The sequence below is a fragment of the Phascolarctos cinereus genome, unplaced genomic scaffold (assembly GCF_003287225.1).
Source record: "Phascolarctos cinereus isolate Bilbo 61053 unplaced genomic scaffold, phaCin_HiC Scaffold_7;HRSCAF=346, whole genome shotgun sequence".
In the NCBI taxonomy this organism is placed as follows: Eukaryota; Metazoa; Chordata; class Mammalia; order Diprotodontia; family Phascolarctidae; genus Phascolarctos; species Phascolarctos cinereus.
In genome coordinates, this window is record NW_027556180.1 from 78169283 (window position 1) to 78194384 (window position 25102).

General features: G+C 35.4%; 1 protein-coding gene across 1 annotated transcript in view; it reads left to right on the forward strand.

Annotated features, from left to right (window-relative positions):
• PTH2R (parathyroid hormone 2 receptor) overlaps positions 1-25102 on the forward strand; it is an 81972-nt gene that overhangs the window by 11347 nt on the left and 45523 nt on the right. The window contains exons 5-6 of the mRNA XM_021008756.1: positions 8919-8978; positions 24101-24189. Coding sequence (XP_020864415.1) covers positions 8919-8978; positions 24101-24189 — 149 coding nt within the window. The remainder of the gene's footprint in view (positions 1-8918; positions 8979-24100; positions 24190-25102) is intronic.

A 25102-nucleotide genomic window follows, 5' to 3' on the forward strand; every position in this document is an offset into this window, starting at 1 on the left:
TTGGGAGGAGGCAGGGATCAGAGGGTCTAGAGAATTGAGAAGGGGGGGAAAAAGGTTGGGAAGAGTTGCTATGGAGAGCATGCTAGGGAGTAAGTAAGAGGTCAGTAAAAGACTGCCAGACACCAACAGCCTAACTGAGGTTTTCATACACCTAACAATTGGCCAAAAAGGAAAGCAAGGCTACTGATATTTTTGTAACACACTCCCTCTTTACTTCTGCCTAACAGAGTCAACATCTTTAAAGTCACAATCCAATCACCATCTACTGCATGTTTGCCAGTGAAGAAATATCTGGTGTGGTTGCCTTTTGGATTCAGTGAAAGTCTCTTGCTAAATGGAAGTGTGACTCTGGGGACCAAAAGAGAACATTAAAATTGGAAAACTAGCCAGATTTGTGAATCTGCATGTTAGTTTCATAGAGCCCAGGTTTCTAAGGTACAAAACAATAGCTTTATTTTATCACAATTTTGACACTTGTTTATTATATCCTTGAAAGCTTCTTCAGGCAAAAAGAAGCAAAAAAAAATTTTAGCGATCAGAATAGATCTAGCCAAAATGGTTAAAATGGGGAAGAATAACTTAGTTTTACTTTTTTTTCATTCAAAAATTACTCAAAAATGGTCCACTAATTAATAGATAATTGTTTAGTGACTAAAGTATTAAACTTTTAAAAACTTAGAAGAAACAAAAAGGCCATTTGGAAGTAATAGAGACTTTTCTATGGGGACAGAAATATTTGGGCAATTTGCCTGTGGAATAGCAGATGCATTACTGGACATCAACTTCTAAAGGAAAATAGCATTACTCCTGAATCTGACAAATTGTGTGAGTGTGCACATATTTGCACACATGGGCATGTCTATGCAGGGGGTACCAAAAGTCTATTAAAGCTTAAAACTGCTCTGAGAATTTTAGGAAACCCTATATAGCCAATATGGGTAATTACACATGCAAGAAATTAGAGTAATTTTTCCTTAAGTTAGAATGAGTGCTAAGCATTAACAATTTGATTAGCAAAAATAGGGAGAGGGAACAAGAATTTATTAAGCATCTACTATGTGCTAATCATTGCAGTGAGCACTTTATTATATAGTTTAAAAGAAAAATAATAGTTGCCAGTTTGAATAGTAATTGTTTGTAATGTAATATTTAAAAGATATTATAAAAATTCAATATTAAGTTGGTCTTTTCATTTATCATTGGAGACAATTAGACATAAATATATTCACATATATTCATACAGATATGGTAATGTGGAGTAGTAGGGATAACCAGCCTTTCCCACCATATACATGTAGTGGCTCTGAGGTCCAGGACAAGTCATTTAATCTTCTAGTGACCCTAGGCAATTCTCTGATATTATAAATTGCAGAAAAGTTGTTGGTCTACATGGATAGAAGGAGTTACCTTGACATAAATGATATCATAGGTCCCTACAAAAGAATACGACAAATACCTAGACCTGGTCCTATTTATCTACCTGTCTATATTTCATATAGAACTCCTTTCCCATCATCAGCTATATAATTACAGAGTCGGAAGGGCCACCTTGTCTAAGCCATACCTGAATAAGAACCTTTTCTATAACCTGCCTAACTTTAGATTTTTTGCTTGGAAATGTCAAGTAAGGAGAAGTCTCTGCCTCCTGAGGCAGCCTGTTCCAATCCTGAACATCTCTAACTCTTAGGAAAACATACCTTAAATTGAGCAGTAATCTGCCTCCCTGAAACCTTGATTCCTTGCTTCTAATTCAGCCCTCTGGTGACCAGCAGAACAAGCTGAATCATTTTTATGCATGTCAGGCCTTCAAATACTTGTAGATAACTTTCATATCCTCTTCTCCCACCTCCCTCACTCTGCTATTCTCTGATTCAAAAGTTCACATTTCCTTCAGCCAGTCATTTTATGGTAATCTAGTCACTTTATTGTATACCATAGAGGCTCTTCCAAACCTTTTTATCTCTCATGAAACTTTCCATGGCTTTCCCTTCCCCCACCCTCTCAGCTGAGAACCTTGATTCATGTTTTACTGAAAAAAATCAGTCTATTTGCTGAGAGCTCTTCCTTCCCTCTTCCTCCTCATCCAACATCACTAAGATGCCTTCTGCCACAGTTTTCATCCATCTTGTCCTTTTGTGTAGACTCTGACTATCAATCATTGATAACCCTCTTCTCTCTAGGTTTTCACCATTATTCTTTCCTGGTTTTCCCATTACCTATCTTACTACCCTTCAGTCTCTTTTGCTGGATCTTCATCCAGAACATACCTGCTAACCAATGACATCCATCAGGGCTCTGTCCTGAGCACTCTTTTCTTCTCTCTTTATACTATTTTGCTTGGTGACCTAATCAGTTCTCGTGTATCATCTCTTTGCTGATGATTTCCAAATCAACTTCTCCAACTTATACCTCTTTGCAGACTTTTAAGGTCTCACATCTCCAACTACCTTTTGAATATCTCAAACTGGAGGGCCCATAGGCAGGTTAAAATCAATATGTCCAAAATTGAACTCATTATCCCCTCCAAAAGAAAAAGCCTTGCCCTATTGCTAACATTCCTTTTGCTCAGAGGGTACCACTTTCCTTTCAGTAACCCTGATTCACAACCTAGGTAACACCTTCAACTCCTTACTCTTTCTCACTCTGCCCCATATCCACTCTGTTATCAATGTTACCTTTGTAACATCTCCAATATGCCCTCTTCTCTCCCCTGGCCCTGCCACCAAGCAGAGCAGGCTCTCACCATCTCATACCTGTATCATGGCAATAGCCTGCTTACTGATCTCTCTGTTTCAGGTCTCTCCCCACTCTACTTCATCCTCTATTCAGCTGCAAAGTGATCTTTCTGAAGTACTGGTCTGACTATATCATCTCCCTAGTCAATAAACTCCATTGACTCTCATTATATCCAGAATTGTATATGAAATCCTCTGTTTGGCAGTCCAACTTACCCCTCTCCTGTTTTCCAGTTTTCTTACATCTTACATGAGTCACCCCACTGTAATCCAGTGACACTGGCCTCCTTTCTGTTCCACCAAGACTGTTCCACTCTGACTCAGAGTATTTTCACTAATGTTGTCCATATTGGTAATGTTCTTTCTCACTTTTCATTTAGACCTCCAGGCTTCCTTCAAGTCCTAACTAAAACCCCATCTTCTACTAGAAACTTTCATGATCCTCCTAAACACTAGTGGCTCCCCTCTGTTGATTATTTAAAATTTGTTCTGTTTTGGGGTTGTATTACATAGTTATTTTGTCTGTTGCCCTTTCCCTCTGCCCCATTAGACTGTGAACTCCATGTCAGAGAGTGGCTTTTGTTTTTCTTTGTATCCCGAGCTATTGGCACAGTGCCTGGCACATAGTAGGCTCTTAATACATGTTAAATGACTGGGCAACTGGGCACCATCCTTTGGCTGTTCTCTAGCATATTAATGTCAATTCTCAAATAGGTCTCCCAGAACTAACTATATTCCAGATGTGTTCTGATCAGGGCATAACAGTACAGCAAGACTACTGTTGCCCTCATTCTAGATCATTTCAAATTTCTGAATTAATTCTTTTTTTTGGCCACTGGGTCTTACTGATGGCCCATATTGAGTTCCAAATTCAACAAAATCCCCAGATCTTTTGCATCTGCACTGCTTAGCCATGTATTCTCAATCTTCCACTTTTGAGATTGACTATTTTTTAAGACTTGGCATATGCCTCTCAAATTTCATCTTACAGTACATTTTTCTCATTCTTGTTGTGAACTTTGGACATCTAAAGGTGGCACAATGAATAAAGCACTACTCCTAGAGTCAGGAAAACAAGTTCAAATTTTGCTTCAAACATTTATTAGCTGTATGACCTTGAACAAGTCACTCAATCTCTATGTGCCTCAATTTTCTCTTCTATAAAATGGGAATAAGAATCACACCTGCCCCCCAAAGTTGCCATGAGTATAAAATGAGATTATTTGCAAACCTGAAAAGTGCTTTGTTAGTTATTGCTATTGCTGTTGTTATTGTCATTATTATCATTATTAATATTAGCCTGAGTATATCATCCAACAGGTTAGCTATTCCTTCCACTAATATAGTTATAAAAATAGAAATGACTCAAAATGTGAAAAGAAGATATATCTCTTTTGATGACCATGGAGGTAAGCTACATCTAGGTGGCACAGTGGATTGGAGTCAGGCAGACCAGAATTCCAATCCTGCCTCAGACACAAGAAAGTCAGCCTGTTTTCTCATCTGTTAAATGGGGATAACTCACAAGGTTGTTGTCAGGGTCATATGAGATATCACATAAAGCATTGAACAAATCTTCGAGCACTATATAAATTCTAACTCTTATTATCACATGTTTGTTGGAGAGAATAACATACCACTGGAATGAAGCTCCACCAACTATTTAATCATATTAACTTCTCAACATACTCCTGTAATACTTTGTTTTCATTCTCTTTCAATCCTAAAATATAGTATAATACCCTGTCTTGTTGTGAAGTTAAGCAGATATTATTTTTACTTCTGACTCCTCTTTCCAAATTCCCATCAGAAAAAATCTATCAACAGACTTTTAGCTACTCTGCAGGATTCTTTGCTTGCGTAATTCATAGAAAGGGTGATTTCAAACTTTCTTCCTAGTATGTGATTTATTGGCGTCATTAGAGGAAGGGACTTGCTTGGATTCCTTGTATGCATTTGTTTTTCAAGTGGACCTAAAAGTTCTTACTTTAACATTTACCCAGACAGATAAATACTTAGAATTTTATTACTAATTCTCTGTTGGTTTGTTAAGTGACTTGACTTATCTCAGTTTTGCTGATTCATAATAGTAAAAATGGAAGAAAAAGAGAATGAGCTCTTTTAGAGGAATAAATGTTATCTCTGACTTGGGTTTTCCTGAATTAATTAAAGATAGATACTGAAAATTATTGTTATAAAATCAGTTACCAGCTTCCTTTCATCACTTAGTATGTGCTTGTTTTTATTCTAAGATAAAATTATTACAAAATAAAGGCAAATGGATGATAATGACTATGTTTCTTTCTATGTATACATGTGTGTATGTGTATATAAATGTGTATATAATACATGATTTTATATATAATATATGTTATAGATATATAAAATGTATGATTATATATAATATATGGTTTATATATAATGTGTTATTATATATGATGCATGGTATTAAAAATGTATGATTATAAGGCAGCTAGGTGGCACAGTGGATAGACCATGAGGCTAGGAACCATGAAGACTCATCTTCCTGAATTCAGATTCAGCCTCAGATACTAACTGTGTGACCCTGGGCAAGTCACTTAACTCTGTTAGCCTTATTACCTCATCTATAAAATGAGCTAGAGAAGGAAAAGGCAAACCACTCCAGTATTTCTGTGTGAATATGTGTATGTACATATACATATATATTGATTGTCCTTTGGTCTTTTTCACTTAATCTCCATTTCTGATTGATTGGTTCCACCTTGGTTTTTTTGTTTGTTTTGTGTTTTGTGTTTTTTTTTTTATTTGATGCACTGTGTAGCATGGGACAGGGTGGCTGATTTCAAGTCAAAAGGACCTAAGTTCAAATCTAGGTCTCGCACTTTCAACCTTTGTGACCTTAGACAAATCACAACTTTTCTGGGCCTCAATATCCTGATATGTAAAATGAGGAAATTGTTCTGGAATTTGGAGGTTCTTAATGTGGAATCAATAAACTAGGGGTTTTTTAAATATTTTTATAATTTTGGTTTCAATATATTTGCTTCCTTTATAATCCTATGTATTTTATTTTATGAATGTAAGAATATTATTCTGAGGAGGACTCTATAGGCTTCACCAGACAGTCAAGGGAGTCCATGCCAGAAGAAGTTAAGAACTGGACTAGATGGACCTCAAAGTTCCCTTCCAGCCTTAAATGTATGATCCTAAAAACTTGGTTTCTCGTGTCTTTGGGGTATATAGAAAACCTTACAAATGCTAGCTCTCTGTCCTTGCAAAAAATGCAATGTCTCTTCTCAGTCTATAACTGCAGTTCTCTAATTACATATTGCCAAAGAAAATAATCTAAATATGTATTTTATTATTTAAAGTACTGCCATGACTAGGACTATCTAACGATAACTATTACAATATCAACAACAACTGGTAATGATTATGATCATGATGTCATTTCCTTGTTGCCAAGCCTCAGGTAAGAGCATCTTTCATAAAACTTTTTGAAAAGAAAAAGGAAGACAGTATAGGGCAGTGGAAAGAAAGTTGGAGTCAGAGAAGCTGGCTGAATCCCACATCTGCTGGCTCCTTCTTTTGTGACCTTAGGAGGCTTTCTCCTCTCTGAGTCTTATGAGAAATGGGAAGGTTGGACTGCGTAGCCTCCTGAGGTCCTTTCCAGCTCTAAATCTATAATCTTAGAAGTTAAGTCATTTTGTCTAGTTCAGGATGCTATTCCTGAGGTTCCTTTTGAAGTATCATTTGGGGCAGCATCATACATGATTTTTAATCTGACGTTAGAAGATATGGGTTTGAGTTATGCTTCCAGAAGGAATCCCCATATGATTTTTGGGGAAGTCATTTAACTTCTCCAGATCTCAGCTATCATCTATACATGAGAGGTAGCTAACCGTCAAGGCCCATTCCAACTTTAAACTCGTATTATTATAATATGTTTTGTTGTCTTCATTAATTTGCAGTTTTAAGCATTTTATGTTCTTCATAAAGAAATAAGCATTTACTAAGCAACTACCATGTGTCAGGCACTATGTGAAATGTTTTATAAGTATTATCTTAGTTGATCATCCAAAAAATCCAGGGAAGTAGGTACTATTATTATGCCCATTTTATAATTGAGAAAATTAAGGCAAATAGCAGCTAAATGTCTTGGCCAGGCTCATTGTGCCACCTGGCTGCCCTTTATATATACCAGGCATATACATACATACATACATATATGTACATATACACATATACACATATAAAACTCTTGCATATCAGATGAATATCACCTTATGCTTAATTATATATTCAGTTGTCATCTGCTTAGGCAGCTAGATGGCACAGTGGATAGATCTCTGGGCCTGGAATCAGGAAGATCTGAATTCAAATCCAGTCTCAGATACTTACAAGCTGTGTGACCCTGGGCAAATCACAACCTCAGTCTGCCTCAGTTTCCTCAACTATAAAATAAGGATAATAAAAGCACCTATCTCCCAGGGTTGTTGTGAGGATCAAATGAGATATTTCTAAAGTACTTAGCACAGTGCCTAGGACACAGTAGGCAATATATAAATATTAGCTATTATAAAATAAAGATTAAAAAAATTCTTAGAAAGAAATCAGAAGCAAATGTAAAAACTGAACTGTAAATCTTTTTTTAAAAAAAGTTTCCCTCCTTAAATTAATATGTGAGAATTATAAAATCATGTGACCTTAAAGTCTGGGATTATTTGATTAAAGAGAAAAGAGATTGAAATAAGTGAAATAATTTCCTCAAGATCATGTGGCCAGTTAATATTAGGGATAAAACTAGAAGGCAAATCTCCTATTTCCTGGGCCATTGTTTTCCTCTATATAATACTGCCAATCGAAAGGAGTTGTTTATATTATAGCATTTTAATTTAAAGCCAAATTTTCAAATGTAGGCAAATTTGTTGGATATTTGTATATATTGGTTTCTATTCACCTCTGTGTATGTATGTATGTATGTATGTGTATATATGTGTGTGTGTGTGTGTATTGTGCATGTGTGATATGTTCTAAATGATTATCTTGTTGAGAATTTGTAATGATTTTGGTTTCTTTTATTCTTTCTTTAAAAAAAAAAAGATTATTCAAGTTTTGGAAAGGAAGTACCTGCAAAGCAGAATGAGAAAATCTGTCCATAACTATGGAAAATAATTCATTAAAACATGGCACCCAGTATAATGGTTTTTTTATTTTTTTTTAAAAATTCTGAATTCCAGACATTCTCTCCATTAAACGAACTGTACTATATAATTTTAAGTACTACTTTTATATAGAATATTACACAAAATGCTATGCGCTCAGAAAGGAACAAAAGTTAAGACAGTACCTTCTTTGAAGAGTTTCTAACAGTTTAGTTGAGGACAAAGAATAATGTTTTGGGAAAATGTAAAATGTAAACACCCTGAGGTTTTGTACTATTTTATTCTTATATTTAATATCTAGAACCTAGCATGATACCTGGTACATAGTAGGTGTTTAATACATACCTGTTGATAAACATAAAAAGGAAAATGAGAATGTTTAGAAGGAGCATGCAATCATGTAGATATTAGAATACTAACTAAATCCATAGATACTGAAGGGGCCTGAATATAAGGCATGATCAGAATAGGATTGAAAAAATTATTAATATCCTCAAATGACAAAAAGGAAAGTAAGAATTGCTATGTTGGGTAAACCTTAATCAGTTCATGAATTTCAATTCTATGCTCTCTAAGCTTTCATCTTTCCAGACTGAAGTCTCTTAATCTACCAAGTTTATCTTCAAATGTCATCTCCCATGCCTTTGATCATTTACTCTCCAATGAAATTGTGGTATTCATCCATATAAAATTAGAAGCCAAATGTTGAGACCCTACCATGTTTTTGCCCTTGGTCCCCTCAGCCATTTCCAGATAAAGTTTGATCCTATAACCTTTCATGCTTCAATTAAACTGACCACAATCTTTAGGTTATCAGTTACAAGAAAAACAAATGTTTGTGACAAATTCTGGAGAGGCTGGTAAGTCATATGCACACAGTGGGTCTATTCAAGTCACAAGGAACTCTTCTAGAGCAATGTCTGACATCTTTAAATTTGAATCCAGTAAATACTTTTCAATGATAATTTTATATGGTTAAAAAATCTGAAATCAATATTACCACAAACCTGCTATTTTGTTTTGTTTTTTCTTATAGGATTTCCAGCAGTGTTTGTTGTGGCTTGGACAGTGGTACGAGCAATGGTAGCAGATGAGAGTTAAGTGTGAAAAAAAGGGGAGGGGGGGAAGAGTGTAGTCTTTTCACCAGATATATCCTTTAACACTTAAGGGCATCTGGATCTTGTTAATGGGGGAACTAACTTTATGAATGCAAAAACAACCTTTCTGTTCTTGTTCATTAGATGCTCTGCAGACTAGGTCTTGTTACATGAAACAGACACATATTGATAAACCTCAGTTTCTTCAGCTAGTAAAGGGAAACTGAACATATTTAAACTAGCTAGTTAGTATCTAGTAGTAGCTATATATGTGTGTGTGTATATATGTGCGTCTGTGTGTGTGTATATGTGTACATACATACATACAAATAACACATATATATTTAGCACCACAATGGAAAGAATTATATTGTTTTGAACTGTTAATTTTTTTCTAAAGTTCATAGTCCCCATGTATGTAATCCATGGAAAAGATGATGTTTGAGGCTCTTTTCAACTCTAAGACATGATAATTCCTTTTTTCTTTTTTTTTTTTTTGGCTAGGCAATGGGGTGAAGTGACTTGCCCAGGGTCACACAGCTAGTTAGTGTTATGTGTCTGAGGCCACATTTGAACTCAGGTCCTCCTGAATCCAGGGCTGGTGTTCCATTCACTGCACCACCTAGCTGCCCCGATTATTCCTTATTTTTTTTATAAAAGAAAGCATTTTGTGAAGTTTTTAATAACAAATGTAACAAAATAAACAATATTCTGAAAGTTTTAATAACAATAAGTACTATTACGGTATAGCAGGTGATGTCATTAAAAAGCAAAGTGGCCCCTTTCTATTCAGTTTTCCCTTAATAATTCAGCCTACATGCTCCCTTTTCTAACTTCAATAGCACTTGGCTATGAAGGATCTAACAGTGTAGTTAGTCAGGAAATTAGCAATTGTTGAAGTCTAATCCTTCCATATTAAAAGGAAAAAAAGTTTGAGAACCTTCCTTCTAAATTGTATAGTACTAAAAACAAACTGGAAAATCTTAACAGTTGAAAGACAGTAGAGGGGCACTGTACTTGTGACTGTTACCAGGTATCTTCTGTCAGATTGCTGGTCACTGGGTGAAATAATTTTAATTGGCTTCAGGTGAACTTTGTGAAGACCCTGTCTTCCCACTTCCACACCACCCCATGTCCGCATTTGTGAATATTTCCCTCTAGGGGATGAATGATGGATGAACACTGAATTGTTCATTTTTCGTTTTATTTCTGGGGCTGAGTAATGATGAGTCAAACAAGAAAAGAAAATTCTATCTGGTGCATGTAGGTTGCTGTTTTTTTCAAACTCATTAAGAAAAAAAGAAATCTATGAGGGTAGTTTTAAATGAGATGGGTTAGCTATTAGTGTATTTAACCTTCGGTGCCATGTCAAAAGCACAGAATATAATTAATCATCTGTACATCCTGTACATTTTGATATTTATATTATAGTTCTTTAACTTTTAGATTCTGGAAGTAAAATCTAATTTCTGGATTAACTTAAATTCAGTTATTATTTATTAGTTGTGCACAGAGTATCGTGAAAGACGCTGGGAGAGAAACAAAGTTTACATAAGAGAAAGTTCCTACCCTATTCGGAGCTTACTGTCCAATAGGAAGATCAGACACATAAGTAACTAAACTAAGGGGGGAAAGTAGTAAGTCAACATAAAATATGAAAGTGTTAGGTGGGGCCAAAGCAAAAGGTAATTGCCCCATTGGTGAAGATCAGAGAGAGCTTCACGCAGAGGGTTACATTTGAGCTTAACCTTTGAACTTGCCGTAGTTAAAGTTGAGCCTGAAATTTGCAATAGTAGCTGCAATGACCATTCTTTGAATTGATGATCCCATTAAGTTCCATCCAAAAATTCAAGATGCTTTTACAAAAGGAGGTCGTAAAGATTCAGTTCATGCTAGAGCTACGGAAGATTGACCTAGTTTTCTTTTTGCACAACAATGTCACTAACTTTGTCACTAACAATGTCATTAATTTCATCCTGTATCACTTTTGTCTTGCCCTGGTTTGTACACATAATAAAAATAAGATAACCTATCAAGATAAAAAAAAAGAAATAAAATGACAGATGGGATTACAAAAGTTTAGGTAAATGATGTGAGGAAAAGCCTAAGTACTCATTACAATTATAAGGAAGGGTATACATAAAGGCATAGAGCAAAAAAGTCACAAGACCTATATAAATAGTTCAGCTTAACTGAAGAATGGTGGTAAATAATGGTTAGAGAGTTGTATCAGATAAGAATGAAAATATAGAAGAGCATTAGATTGTGGAATATCTAATATTAGGCTAAGGAGCTCAGAAATAATTCTGAGTTCAAATCCAATCTCAGATGCTTACTAGCTGTGTGACCTTGGGCACTAAGTCAATTAACCTTTGTTTAGTTTCTTCAACCTCAAAATGGGGGTAATAATAGCACTTATTTCTAAGGATTTTCATGAGAATCAAATGACATAACATTTTTAAAGTACTTTGCACAGTGCCAGTCATATGGTAAGTACTACACTAAATAAATACTATTATTATTATTGATTAATTAATGATTTTGAACAGAGAAATGGGATAAGAAGTTCTAGGCATAATGAGAATAATGTGCAAGTAATGCGAAGGATGGAATTGAGAAAACTAATTAGATGGTAATAATTGTCCAGGCAGGGGAGGAGAGGTTAGCACTCAATGGAAGTATACTCTAAAATGGCATGGCTTGCGTCAAGGAAGGAAAACTATTATCCCTTTCTCTTTAACATTCCAAAACCCCACAAGTGCTTTAAAAAGTATAATGTTCTTTTCATACATCATCTCATTTGGTCCTTACAACAACTCTGTGAGATAAGCATAATAAGGAATATCACCCTCCAAGGAAAATCAGGGTCAGGGAAGTTAAGTGATTTGCCCAAAGTTCCCTCATATAATGTCAGAAATGGGATTTTGACCAAGGGATCTTGACTCCAAATCCACCAATCTCTCCTATATCAAGAATAGGAAAGGAGAGAACATGGATGTGAGAGGAATTGCATAGATAGCATCAGTAAGGCTTAGTGATAACTGCATGGGGATAGAGGTAGAGGTATAAAGAAGTTAAAGATAGCACCAGGGTTTCACTATGGGAGACTGAATGACTGGTGGCACTGTTACTGCCAAGGAAGTCAGGAGGAGCAAGTCTGGGAGGGCAAAAAAAGATCAGCTTAGTTTTGGACATTTGGAGTTCAGGTGCCAATGAAGCTACAAATAAAAATGCCCAGTAGTTGGAAATACAGGCCTGAAATAAGGATGTATGGTTCATATATAAGAGACTATAGTCAAAGCCATGGGACTATGTTAAGATTGATAAGGAAGAGAATATAGAAGGAAGAAGAGGAAAGAAGCTTGGGAGACACCCACCTTGAAGGATTAGGTTGAAGAACAAATGATAAAATATAAAATAAACTTCCACAGAAAAACAAGAAACGTAAGTAAACTTTCTCACTTCAGGGTCGATTTTCCCATGTTTCCCATAGGGTAATGAAACCTGTAGCAAATGCTGAATCTCAGTGATGTTTGTACCCAAAAGCTTAATGTTTTGAATTGTTTGAAAGATATGCAACCTTTTAGTTGCATTAAAGTAAATTTTTGCTCAGCATAAAAATTCTCTAAAGATGGAAGAGGTAGCTCTTATTGAGGCACTGGTAATTGTTCTTCTCTAATGAGATTTAGTTACCCAGTAGCAAAGAGCCACTCTCAGAGCTTCCTGAGATGATAAATTTTCTGCAGAGATGTAATAAAATCCAGTAGGGATGGGGGTATCTTTCAGTCTCTCCAAAGAAAAATTTACCTTTTCTTGGTCTAATGTTTGAGATTAGCAGAGGCTCTTGATTATTTTCAATCGAGACTACCTCAGCCAGTATTTATTTTTCTTTGCCTTCTGAATGGTGACCCTGAACATGTACAAAAATGTGTCACTTGGGGAAGATTTCATTTGTAGGCTGTAACTAACTATATTAAATATGTCAAGAATATGTTGTAGCAAAGTAGGTTAAGATAAAAAACAGACTTAGTTGTATGAAGTTCATTTCAAAAAGCATTTATTAAGTGACTACTATGTGATAAAAGCTAAGGTGGATATGAAGATAAATGAAGCATGGGTCCTGCTCTCATGGAGCTTGTAATTTACTTAGGGAGATAAGATGCAAAAAAAAGATAATAATTTGTGTTCTTTCTTCCTTAAAATGTATTAATGGTATGCAACTTTACTAAAAATAAAATTTTGAAATTTTTTGAAATTTTAAATTAGGTTAGTTGTTGAGGGAGAAGAAAAACTGTTATTTTGGGGTCATCATTTTTTAGTAATAATGGATAAATTCTGAATCCAAACTGAATGTCAAAGATACACAACACACTGTGAAATAACTAAAACTATTACACAAACCTTACAGAATTTCCACACTTCCCCTCCAAAATGATCAATTCCTTATAGCACTGAGTGGTAAAAATTAGTTAGCTGACTAAATAATACAATACTTTGACTCAAGTGATTACTTTTTAAGGAGGCAGATAGGTGGCTCAGTAGATAGAGCACTTGGTCTGGAGTCAGGAAGACCTGAGTTCAAATCCAGCCTTAGACACTTAGTAGCTGTGCGACCCTGGACAAATCACTTAACCTCTGCTTTAAGCTACTGGAGAAGGAAATGGCAAACCATTCCAGTATCTTTGCCAAGAAAACCCCAAGGATAGTATGGTCCACAGGCACATGAAGAATTGGATGTGATTGAATGACTTAACACACTAATTTTTACCTGCTCGTTGCTGTAAGGAATTGATAATTTTTTTTGGGGGGGAGGGAGTAAAGGAGGGTAGGGATATGCAGAAATTGTGTAAGTAAGATACTTTATAACAAAGACAAAGGTAGCAGAATGCAAATATTCAGCTATGCGTTCTTCCTTGCTTTTCTTAGGCTTGTTTTAGGCTCAAGTCAGAAACATAGTGTACCAACAGCTGTTTAACTTTTTACAAGTTTGCTAGTATATAATGATAGTTTGCTGGCAAGTGTATTGGTAAAACCAGCTCTCCACTCCCTGAAAAGAACTACAAATAACAATGACACAAAGTACAGAAACAGATTTCAAAATGGAAGTTACCTTAAAAATAAATGAGTCTAGCTACCGCATTTTAGAAAACTGAGGCAAGAAAGATTAAGCTACTTGCCCAAGGTCACTCAGACACTTAGTAATGGTGCCAAAACTGGAACCCAAGTAGCCTGGCTTTCCAGTTAGTTCTTTTTCACTATACCACATTGCAATCTCATACCCAATTAATTCCTTGTATTTTTGCTGTTGTTTTTGTGGTCTTGGTCCAAGTCTATGATTTCACTGTTTTGAGAACTAACCCATGTGGAAACTTTTTCCATTAATGTAGTTCACTAACTCATCCGGAAATTATAGTCTCATAGGAGTACCGGGGGACAGAAAGGCTAAATAGTGTCTATGGTCACACAGACAGTAGAAGTCGAAGGCAGGATTTATACAGGGTCTTCAGTTGCTATCCACTAAGCCAGGCTGACTCTTAATGACCTAAAGTGTTATTAAAATTCCCCATTCTCCCCTTTATCTCAGAGTCGAGGTGATGATGGAAGTACAATGAGGTATCACCTCCATTCAAGTTAGCTTAGAAAACCACTAAACTAACCTCTATATTTCCATATACAGGTAGGTCCTGATTAGTGTGAATAATGAATGCAATGAATTGGTTGCATGTATTTCAATTTGCACTATTCAAAGCTATAATTATGTAAGATATGGTAATTAGTTCCAGGCCAATGGAAGTATATAGTATGAATGTGAATGATGTGACTGATTCACAAGATCCATTATTTGAATCAATCTATACCTACATGTAATTTCCACAGTACTTACTGAACATCCTGTGTGGCCTAGTTGTAGGGTTATAGATATAGTAGAGGAATTCACAGTACTTTGAGAATTCGGAAGAGTAAGTGATCATTTCTGACTGGGAAGATTAAAGAAGTCTTCTTGGAAAGGTAGTATGGTGTAAAGGAAAGAGCACTAAATTTTGAGTCAGACCATGGAGATTCTGCTGTTGTTTCTACTGCTTACTACCTGTGAAGTCATGGGCAAGTCACTTCATGATTCCTGGTCTGATTATCACTAAATTGAAAGGTTTGGATAAGATGATCTCTTAAGTGCTTCCTAGATATAAATCTATGATTCTGTCCTCCTAAGGAGGTAATATCTGAGCTAGACTTTGAAGAATTGTTGGAAATAGAAAAGAATTACAGTGGAAATGAGGGAGTGGACATTCTGGGTGTAATTAATTATGGGAGCAAAGGCATAAAGTTGAGAAAGGAACTAGATATGTTCAAGAAAGAGTGAGGAATTCAATCTGACTCAACTGTAGGGGATGAGAAAGGAAAGAATGCAAGATGCAACTGGAAAGATAGACTCAGCTGCCTCCCATATCAAAAAGAAGATTGGAAGCTTATGAAATGAAAAATCAAAAGATAATTATAGTTATATAGCTAATTAAAATTATATGTACTTTAAATTTCAGACTGTTGCTTACCTTCTTCAAATACAAGTATTTTGCTATTCTGCTAAACCAGTGTTTTTAAATGGCAGTCTTTTTATACCTTAGCATAATGAAATACTATTAAGGTAATATATATATATTATGATTATTTAAGGGAAAGAGTAGATTTCAGAAACAATGCTACAAAGAAGAAAAACTTACAAAACAGAAAGAAATGAGCAGCTTTTGTGGTTAGCAAATTGCTAAACTATATTTTCTACATTCTTCACACAATCTGTCCTATAAGCCACAGAGAAGGCAACTTTCCCAGAGTAGTAAATTCTGGGTAGTCAGTTTGAGACATCCTTTGATTTTTCTTGCATCATTTGAAAAAAAAAAACATATACACATTACACTAGAAACAAGTCAAATCAATTCAGATATCCCCAGAATTACTCTCTCTCCTCTCCAATTTTAACAAGATGCCTCTTGGACAACTTAAAAAGGCTGCTTGACTTGAACTATCATTTCTCAGTTTTACTCTTGTGAATACTTCCAGTAAGTGTGAAAATATTTTCAGAACAATGATTCAAATGCTTATTTTAGCACAGTAAATAGATGAATTTGCACAAGTTCTCTGTACCAGTGGCATGAATAACATTATTGAAAAAAAAAACCTAGGAACCAGTCTCTACTTCTGTTTACCTGGACAGAAAGTAAAAACCATGAACTCAACAGGATAATTTGTTCCACCATGATGCTCTTGTCCAACTATTTGGTCAACAAAATACATACAGTAGGTTAAAGTAATCTGAAAGGAGAAAGCATTCAAAGTTGGGGGGGGGACTAGAAAAGATCTCTTACAGAACATAGGCTTTGAGCTGAGTATGGACAGAATCCAAGGAAACTAAAAAGCGAAGGAATGGATTATTCCAAGTATTAGAGGTAAAACCAGAGCAAAGTGATAGGGACAGGAGATGGGGCTGTTTTCATGGGAGAGCAAGAAGGCCTTGTTGCTGGATCATATCTTATGTGAAAGGAAGCAAGATGCACAAATACTGGAAAGGTAGGGAATTATGAAGAGCTTTCAATATCAGTGGTCTTTATAGTAGCAGAAAGAACACTGGTCTGAAGGTCGGAAATCCTGGTTCTACCAATTGTGTGACCTTAGAAAAGTCATCTAACCTCTATGGGTCTCTACATAATCTCACAAGATTCTTGTGAAGGAGAGATAAGATCATGTATGTAGGAAGATGTTATAAAGTGAAATACACCATCAAAATATTAAATTATTATTATCAGATATGGAATCCTTGTTGACTGTAATGAGCTATTAATCTCATTTAAAGTATCCCCAAATCCCTACAGGCTTAAACTCATTATAGTCCAAAGTTGGATCATGACTGATTTGCTGTCTTTATTTTTATTATGCTCTTTACTTCCTAGTCTAATAACATAACTATTGTTAAAAACAACCTACATTGTGAGCCTTATGCTTAGAAACCACTTCGTAATTCCCCTACTTTAGTAGTGATAATACTAGCATAGCAAGGTTAAAAGTAACTTTTTCCAGGTTGCAATGAGCAGGGACTTGAACACAGAAATTTTGTCGCTGGTTCTTTCCATTACACTGTAACACTAACTGCACTGAAAATTGGAAACTTAACATTTTATAACAAGTCACTTAAGAATGAAGCGTGGAATCACAGATGGAATTGGAAGCAGTTATTTTCCCTCATTCTTTGACTGTTTTTATTATATCTGCTGACCCAATCATTACAAGATCATGCTACATTTGAATTGGTAATGGAAGATGGTTTGAATAGAACAGCTTGAATAGGGAATATCTTAAATAGTAATCATAATAAACAGGTTGGTAATGCATCATCAACTTTAAGGACAAAATGAAGATCTTTGTACTTGGCTGTCCATCAACTCCAAGTGAAATGTTCATCAGCACATCATCTAAGCTAGAAATCATTTTAAGCATGCTCACCAGTGTTCTCTAAAAAGTTATCCTGTGTGCCATCCACCATCTCTATTATATTCAGCTTTTTTAAGGCAGATATGATTTTTCTAATTAAAATGCCAAATTTTGTAACTTCTCCAAATGAGTCTTCCAATTTGCCAGACGCATCAAAAATGTGTGTGCCATTTTCATTCGTTGTAGTTTTATTTTTTTTATTTTGCTTTTTTATGACCAATGTTTCCCTCATTAGAGGGAACTCACACTGAGCAATTTCCACTGCCAATGTATAGTTATACCTTAGAAGAGAGGTTCTTAATGTTTTTTGTGTCATGGAGGCATACAGTAGTCAGGCAAGTCTATGGCCCCTTTTCAGAGTAACGTTTTAAATTTGTACAATTTGTAGGATTACAAAGGAAATCAATTATATTGAAATAGTTAACAAATCTTTAAGTGCATGACTACAGGCTAAGAACCCCTAGGGCACTGGAGTTTAAGTAACTTACCCAGGGTCATACAGTCAGCATGTATCAGAGACAGGATTTATACTTGGGTCTTTCTTGCTTCTGAGGACAGCTCTCTATTATACCAGCTCTTACTTATAACTTAGGATCCTTCAATATTTTGCCACAAGTTCAGTGAGTTTTTCCCATAATTTGAATGTGTTTTGTTTTGGAAAACCAGTTCGTGTGTCATGGTTTAGCTACAAAAGATTATACAATTCAGTTGTGTAAGCTAGGAAGGGATAAAAATTGACTTGGCTTGAGTTTAATTTGAAATTGTAATACATGGGAGCATCCAAATCAACATTAAGCAAAATGACGATGTTGCAGAATTATTGAGTGGGAAGAGACCTCAGAACCAAATCAATACCTTCATATGAACTCTCTCTCCACAGTACTCAAGAAATGTGCAATTTTGGGTAATTCTAGTTAAGAGTTAAGACATTTTTTCTTTCATGAAGCCTAAATTTTCACCTCTGCAATTTCTACTCATTGCTTCTGTCTGGGACCTCTGGGGCCAAGAATAACATATGTAATCTCTCTACCACATGAAAATTCTATAAATACTTGAATATCATTATCATTCCACTCCCTACAACCTAACTGGTACAAATCTTCTCTTCTCCAGGTAAAATATCTCCAATTCCTTCGACAGAACCATTAAAATTTCTAGCTTATACTGGTTGCCATATCCTTTAACACAGCAGCAGTGTTCTCATCCCTGCATTACGACTATATAATCTGACCTTTATTATGTGACTCCATCCATGATTTCTAGAAAAAGAGAATTTGTGATTAAATTATTGTTTAGCTCCACGATTCTAGTCAAGCAATCTTCTCCCTCAAATAAGGCATAGATTAGACTTAAGTCGAGGATGGAGAATGGATTCTTTTCTCCATGTCATCCTAAAGGTGGCCAAAAGAAATAAACTCACTTTTATTCATTCAAAAATATTTATTGAACAATGATTTAGTTCTAAAATAGACAGTAAAAAAAAATTGCAAAGTATGGATCCCTAACCTCTATGAGCTTGTCAGGAATTTCAATTCCTTGCTCACTGATTATGTTTTCATTAAACCAGTTCATGTGTTAGGGAATTCTAAGAAATACATAGACATTATTATTGTGTTAAATCAAAATATTAAATTAGTATTAATATTATATTTTGAATTTTGAGAGTTTGTTACTAGGATTTCCATTAACAATTTCTCTAAATAAGAGACAGTTTACAGATGGAGATTTTTATCTTTTTTTAATTTTATTTTTATTTTGATTTATTAACAATCACTTCCATATGCTTTTGATTTGAAAATTTTTCTCCCCCTTCCTCCCCCCCCCAAGATGGCACACAATCTGATATAGGCTTTATATTTACATACCCATTAAACATATTTTCACATTAGTGAAGTTGTAAGTAAAAATTCAAACCAATAGAAGGAACCATCAGAAAGATGAAACAAAACTCAACAGAAGGTAAAAATAAGTGATGACGATTACACTTCCATAGTTCTTTCTTTGGATGTAGACAGCATTTTCCATCCCAAGGCCTCTGGAAATGTCTTAGATCCTTATAATGCTGAGAAGGGTTCAGTTTAACAATATTAGTCATTGTATAACATGACTGTTATTGTGTACAAAGTCCTCTTGGTTCTGCTCACTTCACTCAGCATCAGACCATATAAGTCTTTCCAGGCTTTTCTGAAGTCAGCCTGTTCATCATTTCTTATAGCACAATAGTATTCCATTACATTCATATACCACAACTTGCTCAGCCATTCCCAAACTGGTGAGCAGCCTCTCAATTTCCAATTCTTTGCCACCACAAAAAGAGCTGCTATGAATATTTTTGTACATGTGGGTCCTTTTCCCATTTGTTTGATCTCTTTGGGATATAGCCCTAGAAGTGCTATTGCTGGATCAAAGGATATGCACATTTTTGTAGTCCTTTGGGCATAGTAGAAGGAGATTTTTATCCAATATTTCAATTTGTAGCTTGTCATTTTAGAATCAATAATATGGAGAAATGTTGAGAAAGAAATATCATTCATTCATTTTATTCATCACAAACTAAATACTTTCTTAAGTAATAAAATGCAACTTAAGTTGCTTAGGCTATACATTTATTTATAAATCAATTCAATCATCAAGAATCTATTAAGGACTTACTGTAGGCTGGGCAGTGTCCTAGGTGCTGGAGAAACAAATGCAAAAATAACAGTCCTAGGAGCTTACATTCTCATAGGGAGCTATAGCACACATAGAAATGGTGGTCAGGGGAAGGATGTTTTCATGTAAGCAGTCACAAAGATTTTCAGTAAAGCCATATACCAGTAATTTTGGCATTTCTTTTTCAGTAGCCAAGGTAGTATTTATTTGATTATTATTTTAAAAGTAAGAGGTGGGAAAGAGGTGGGTGTGATGTACATGGCATAGCACAGGCCAGATGGCAAGATTCCTCACCCTGGATATGCTCTAGTGTCCTGTTAAATTGCTGGATGGGATGTGAAGATTTTGAAAATCCATTAACCAAAGCTTCTCAGGAGCTAAACAGTGTTAAATAAATTTTGATCAGCTGAATGATTATGCCACTGAGAGCTGGGCATTGAAACATTATTAAAGTTGTCAACAGTGGACATTCTGTAGATACAAATTGGATTTTAGTTTTATATAATAGTGCTACATGGCTTAAATTCTCTGGAATAATTAAATATACCTAAAATCAAGGCATGGGATTTCCTTGACAAGCAATAAGTTGGTGTAAATAGATAGAACACTGGACTTGGGGTCAGGAAGAGGAGTTCAAATCCAGCCTCAGACACACCTAACTCTCTGGGCCCCAATTTCCTCATCTATAAAATGATGGAATTGGACCAAATGACTTCTAAGGTGTCTTTCAACTGCAAATCTATGATCCTATAAGGTTCATTTTGACTTTTTGTAAAGTCATCATGTCTGCCTGTGGGTGCTAGATCTTTCCTGGAATTCTGATTCACTTGGGAATCTGAGAACTGAGTTGTCCAAATTGAAATTTTCTGGACATATTAGTTTGCTCTATACTCTGAGAGAACTCTTTGAGATGATGTGGTAAAGTGAAAAGGACCCTAGAATTGAATTTTAATTCCATCTCTGCCACTAACTAGTGGTGTGATGTTAGATAATTCATTTAATAACTCAATTAAATTACAATTTAATTAACACAAATTAATTTAATTAAATAATCACTTTCCAAGAAATGTATAGTCCATGGAGGTAGATAACATATACATGGATAGTCATACATAATATATAGATACAAGATCACTTTGAGAAAAGATACAAGCAGCATAAGGGATGAGGAAGGATTCATGCTAAATAAGGTAGCCCTTGAGTGGAGACATAAAGGAAATTAGAGCTTCCTAAGAAGCACAAGTAAGGAGGTTTTCAGCCGTGAAGGACAGCCAATGCAGACATACAAAGAAAGTGAAATGAACACATATTAGGTATGAAGGCTGGACTCTAATGTGCAAGGGTAATATACAGTAAGGTTGGAATGGTAGGTTAAATTAAATTAAATGGCAAGCAGAGGAGTTAATGTGTGATCCTAGAAGTAAAAGGGAATCATGGGAATTGGTTCTGAAGGAGAATTACATGGTCAGACTGAAGCTTTGGGAAAATCATTCTGATAAAATGATCCCTAAGATCACTTCCATCTCAAGTCTATAATCTTAGTACCTAGGATAATTCCAGTCCTAAATTCCTATAACTTTCACTAGCAAGAATTAGAAATATTCAAAAATAAAGATCTGAGGACCAATAATTGACAATCCTTTGAGGTATTGGTGACCTCCTCACTTTTACATATGCTGCTTTTCTTTTTGTCTTATTCCAGATTTATAGATGCCAGATTTTTGCTTATGTTGTGTTCAGCATTAGTAACTTAGTCAAAATGAAAGGAATAAAGAGAAGCAACAGTCTGTGTGTGTAAACATTCTTTTTATTTATTTTTTTAAAAAATTAACAAAATGTCCAAATAACAAAAATATATTTCCTCTCTGTCCTATTTCTAACTGGGGAAAAAAGAAGAAAAAAAAAAACCTGTGTAGCAAATACTCAGAATCAAGCAAAACAAATTTGTGTATCAATATAAAAGTTTAAATCAGCTTCACTATAATAAGAGCATGGAAAAAATCCTAAACCGGGACAGAAATGTTGGTAAAATAATAATGCAGAGACTGAGTCAGGCAAAGTCAGTTAGAGACAGTGGACTTGATCAAGTAAGGCTGTTTGATTGTAGCCTTAAATAAGCTTCTGGTTCTGCTTGAGTACATAAAAGCAAACAAAGGCACACTCTTATGTGTTAGGTCAGCAGTGACACTGATAAACACGATGAGAAGAATGCCTTGATGAACTGTCTCTTCAGCTGTTTTGTTCTCAAGGCAGAGTTAAAACCTTACAAAACTCTTGCAGAGTAATGGAGACGTCCTTATCTGAAGCCATGCTTTCTTAAGTGATCGTTTACTTTTTGAGCTGTCAGTATGAATTATGTGCCAAAGTAAACCTAAAGAGTCCTTACTCATTTGTGATTTGGAAAGAGACAGTGAATAGACATAGTAACCCATCTTTGGTAATGTGTGGGCAGTGAGAGAGGAAAAAGTCAAGGATGAATCCAAGGCTCTGAGCCTGGGAAAGGTGATGCAGCTTTATTTCAATGAACCAAACAAATTTATTAAATGTCTACTGTATACAAGGAGCTGTGTGAGGTGCTGAGACGCAAAGATAAAAAATGAGGCAGTCCCCACCTTTAATGAACTTACAGGCTGTTGGTGAGGTGGTATAGTATTGGAAAGGGAGAGACATTATCCCTCTAGCCATATATCCTCAAAGTAATGCTAAAATAGGCCCACTTTTTCTTGTCTGTGCAATAGCCAATAGTGGGAGCAGGCAAGACAAAAGTTCCCTGATTAACAGGGAAGTAGCTCAGATTTCAGATGTTGCTGCCAAAACATAATCCACAATAATTTAATGTTTAAAAGGAAGGTCATTCAAATAGATAAGCAAGGGAAGCACGAAGTGGGCAAAATATCTAATTGCAAAATGAACCATTTGTCAGTTATTTGCTTACTTGACTTGTTAAAGATGTGCTGGTTAAGGGCTTCTACCCATATGTAGGAAGGCTGGTAAAATAAGAAAGAGTGTGTTGCTTTCCCCCTTGTATTGTTTCCATGGGTTAAGTAAAATGTTTTCTTGTTTTATTTTTCTTAGATATATACAAAAGTTACCAGAGTTCTCTCTTTCAAAAGGTCCACAGTGAAAACCTATTCATTTATTTTTTGTGTTGTACTTTTTACATCCCACACAAAGGTTTCCATGAAACTTTTATCAGCATTTTAACAAAAATAGGCAACCATTCTCTCAACTAGTTTTGATAGTCATTCAATGAAGAGAAAATCCATTTATATCATATGTTCAGATTATTTTTATGTCTTTTCAACCTATGATTGACTGTTCTTGAGACAAATGCAAATTTTCAATTAAATATGAAGGCAGAAGGCACTTGGCCTTTCTTATTAGAAAAAGCAGGACTAATTTCACTTTTTTAAAAAAATTATAATTTATTACTTTAGGTCAAGTCAATCGATAAACATTTCTTAAGCACCTACTATGTGCCAGGCATTGTGCTAAGCACTAAAGAGAAAAAGAGAGGCAAAAGATGGTGCCTGTCCTCAATGATCTCACAAGCTAATGTGTCAGGCAGCTAGTGGCACAATGAATAGAGCATGGGCCTCGAGTCAGGAAGACTCAAGTTCAAATCTGATCTCAAATACTCCTGGCTGTATGACCCTGGGCAAATTATTTGACGTCTCTTTGCCTCAGTTTTCTCAACTATAAGATGAGGATAATAATAGCAGCTACCTGAAAGGACTGCTGTAAGGGTCAAATGAGATATTTGTAAAACAGCAACACCACCTAGTAGAGTGCCGGTCATATAGAAGGTGCTATCTAAACCCTTATTCTCTTCTTTACACTTTCCTTTCTCCTTTAGCTAAGTCGTTAATCTCTCTGTACCTTGATTAGTTATCAAGGACTAAGTCCATGGAGTCTCTGGAGAAGAGTTAAAAGATCTTGAATGTTTAATTAACAATAACTGCCTATTGCTCTACCACTTTATTCACAGAATATCCCTCTTGGCTTTATAGGTGCTGGGAGTTTAGTGCTGGGGACTTCAAGTGGATTTATCAAGCACCTATATTAGCAGCAATTGGGGTAAGTTGAATGAATTTTAAATGTTAAATAAACTTAAAGCTTCAACTTGAAGCTAAATTCACTTTAAAAATAACAAATGGTAGAGAACAAATTGATACATGGTAAAATATCATTTTTATTTTTTTAACATGTGTTTTTAAAACTTTGGGTTACAAATTTTCTCCATTCCTCCCTCCCCACCCACTCTCATTGAAAAGGCAAGCAACTTGATACAGGTTATACATGTGTAGTCATGCGAAACACTTCCATAGTAGTCATGTTGTGAGAAATTAAGTATATTTCCCTTTATCCAACCTATCCCCCATTTATTCTATTCTCTCTTTTGACCCTGTCCCTCCTCAGAAGTGTTTGCTTCTGATTATCCCTTCCCCCAATCTGCCTTCCCCTCTATCAACTCCCTGCTCTCTTGTCCACTTCCCCCCATATTTTCCTGTAGGGTAAGATAGATTACCATACCCCAATTGTGTATGTTATTCCCTCCTTAAGCCAAATCCTATGAGAATAAGATTCATTCATTCCCTCTCACTTCCCCCATTTCCCCTACACTGTAAAAGCCTTTTCTTGTCTGTTTGATGTGAGATAATTTACCCCATTCTACTTCTCCCTTTCTCCTGCTCCCAGTATAATCCTCTCTCACCCCTTAATTTTATTTTCCAGATATCACTCCTTCATCTTCAACTTACCCTGTGTCTGCCTATCTATCTCTCTATCTCTCTATCTCTCTATCCATATACATATATATTATATATATATATATATATATGTATGTACATACATATAATTTCCCCTCCCACTCCCCTAATACTGACAAAGGACTCATGAGTTACAAATATCATCTTTCCACACAGGAATGTAAACAGTTCAACCTTAATAACTCTCTTATAATTTCTCTTTCCTGTTTACCTCTTCATGT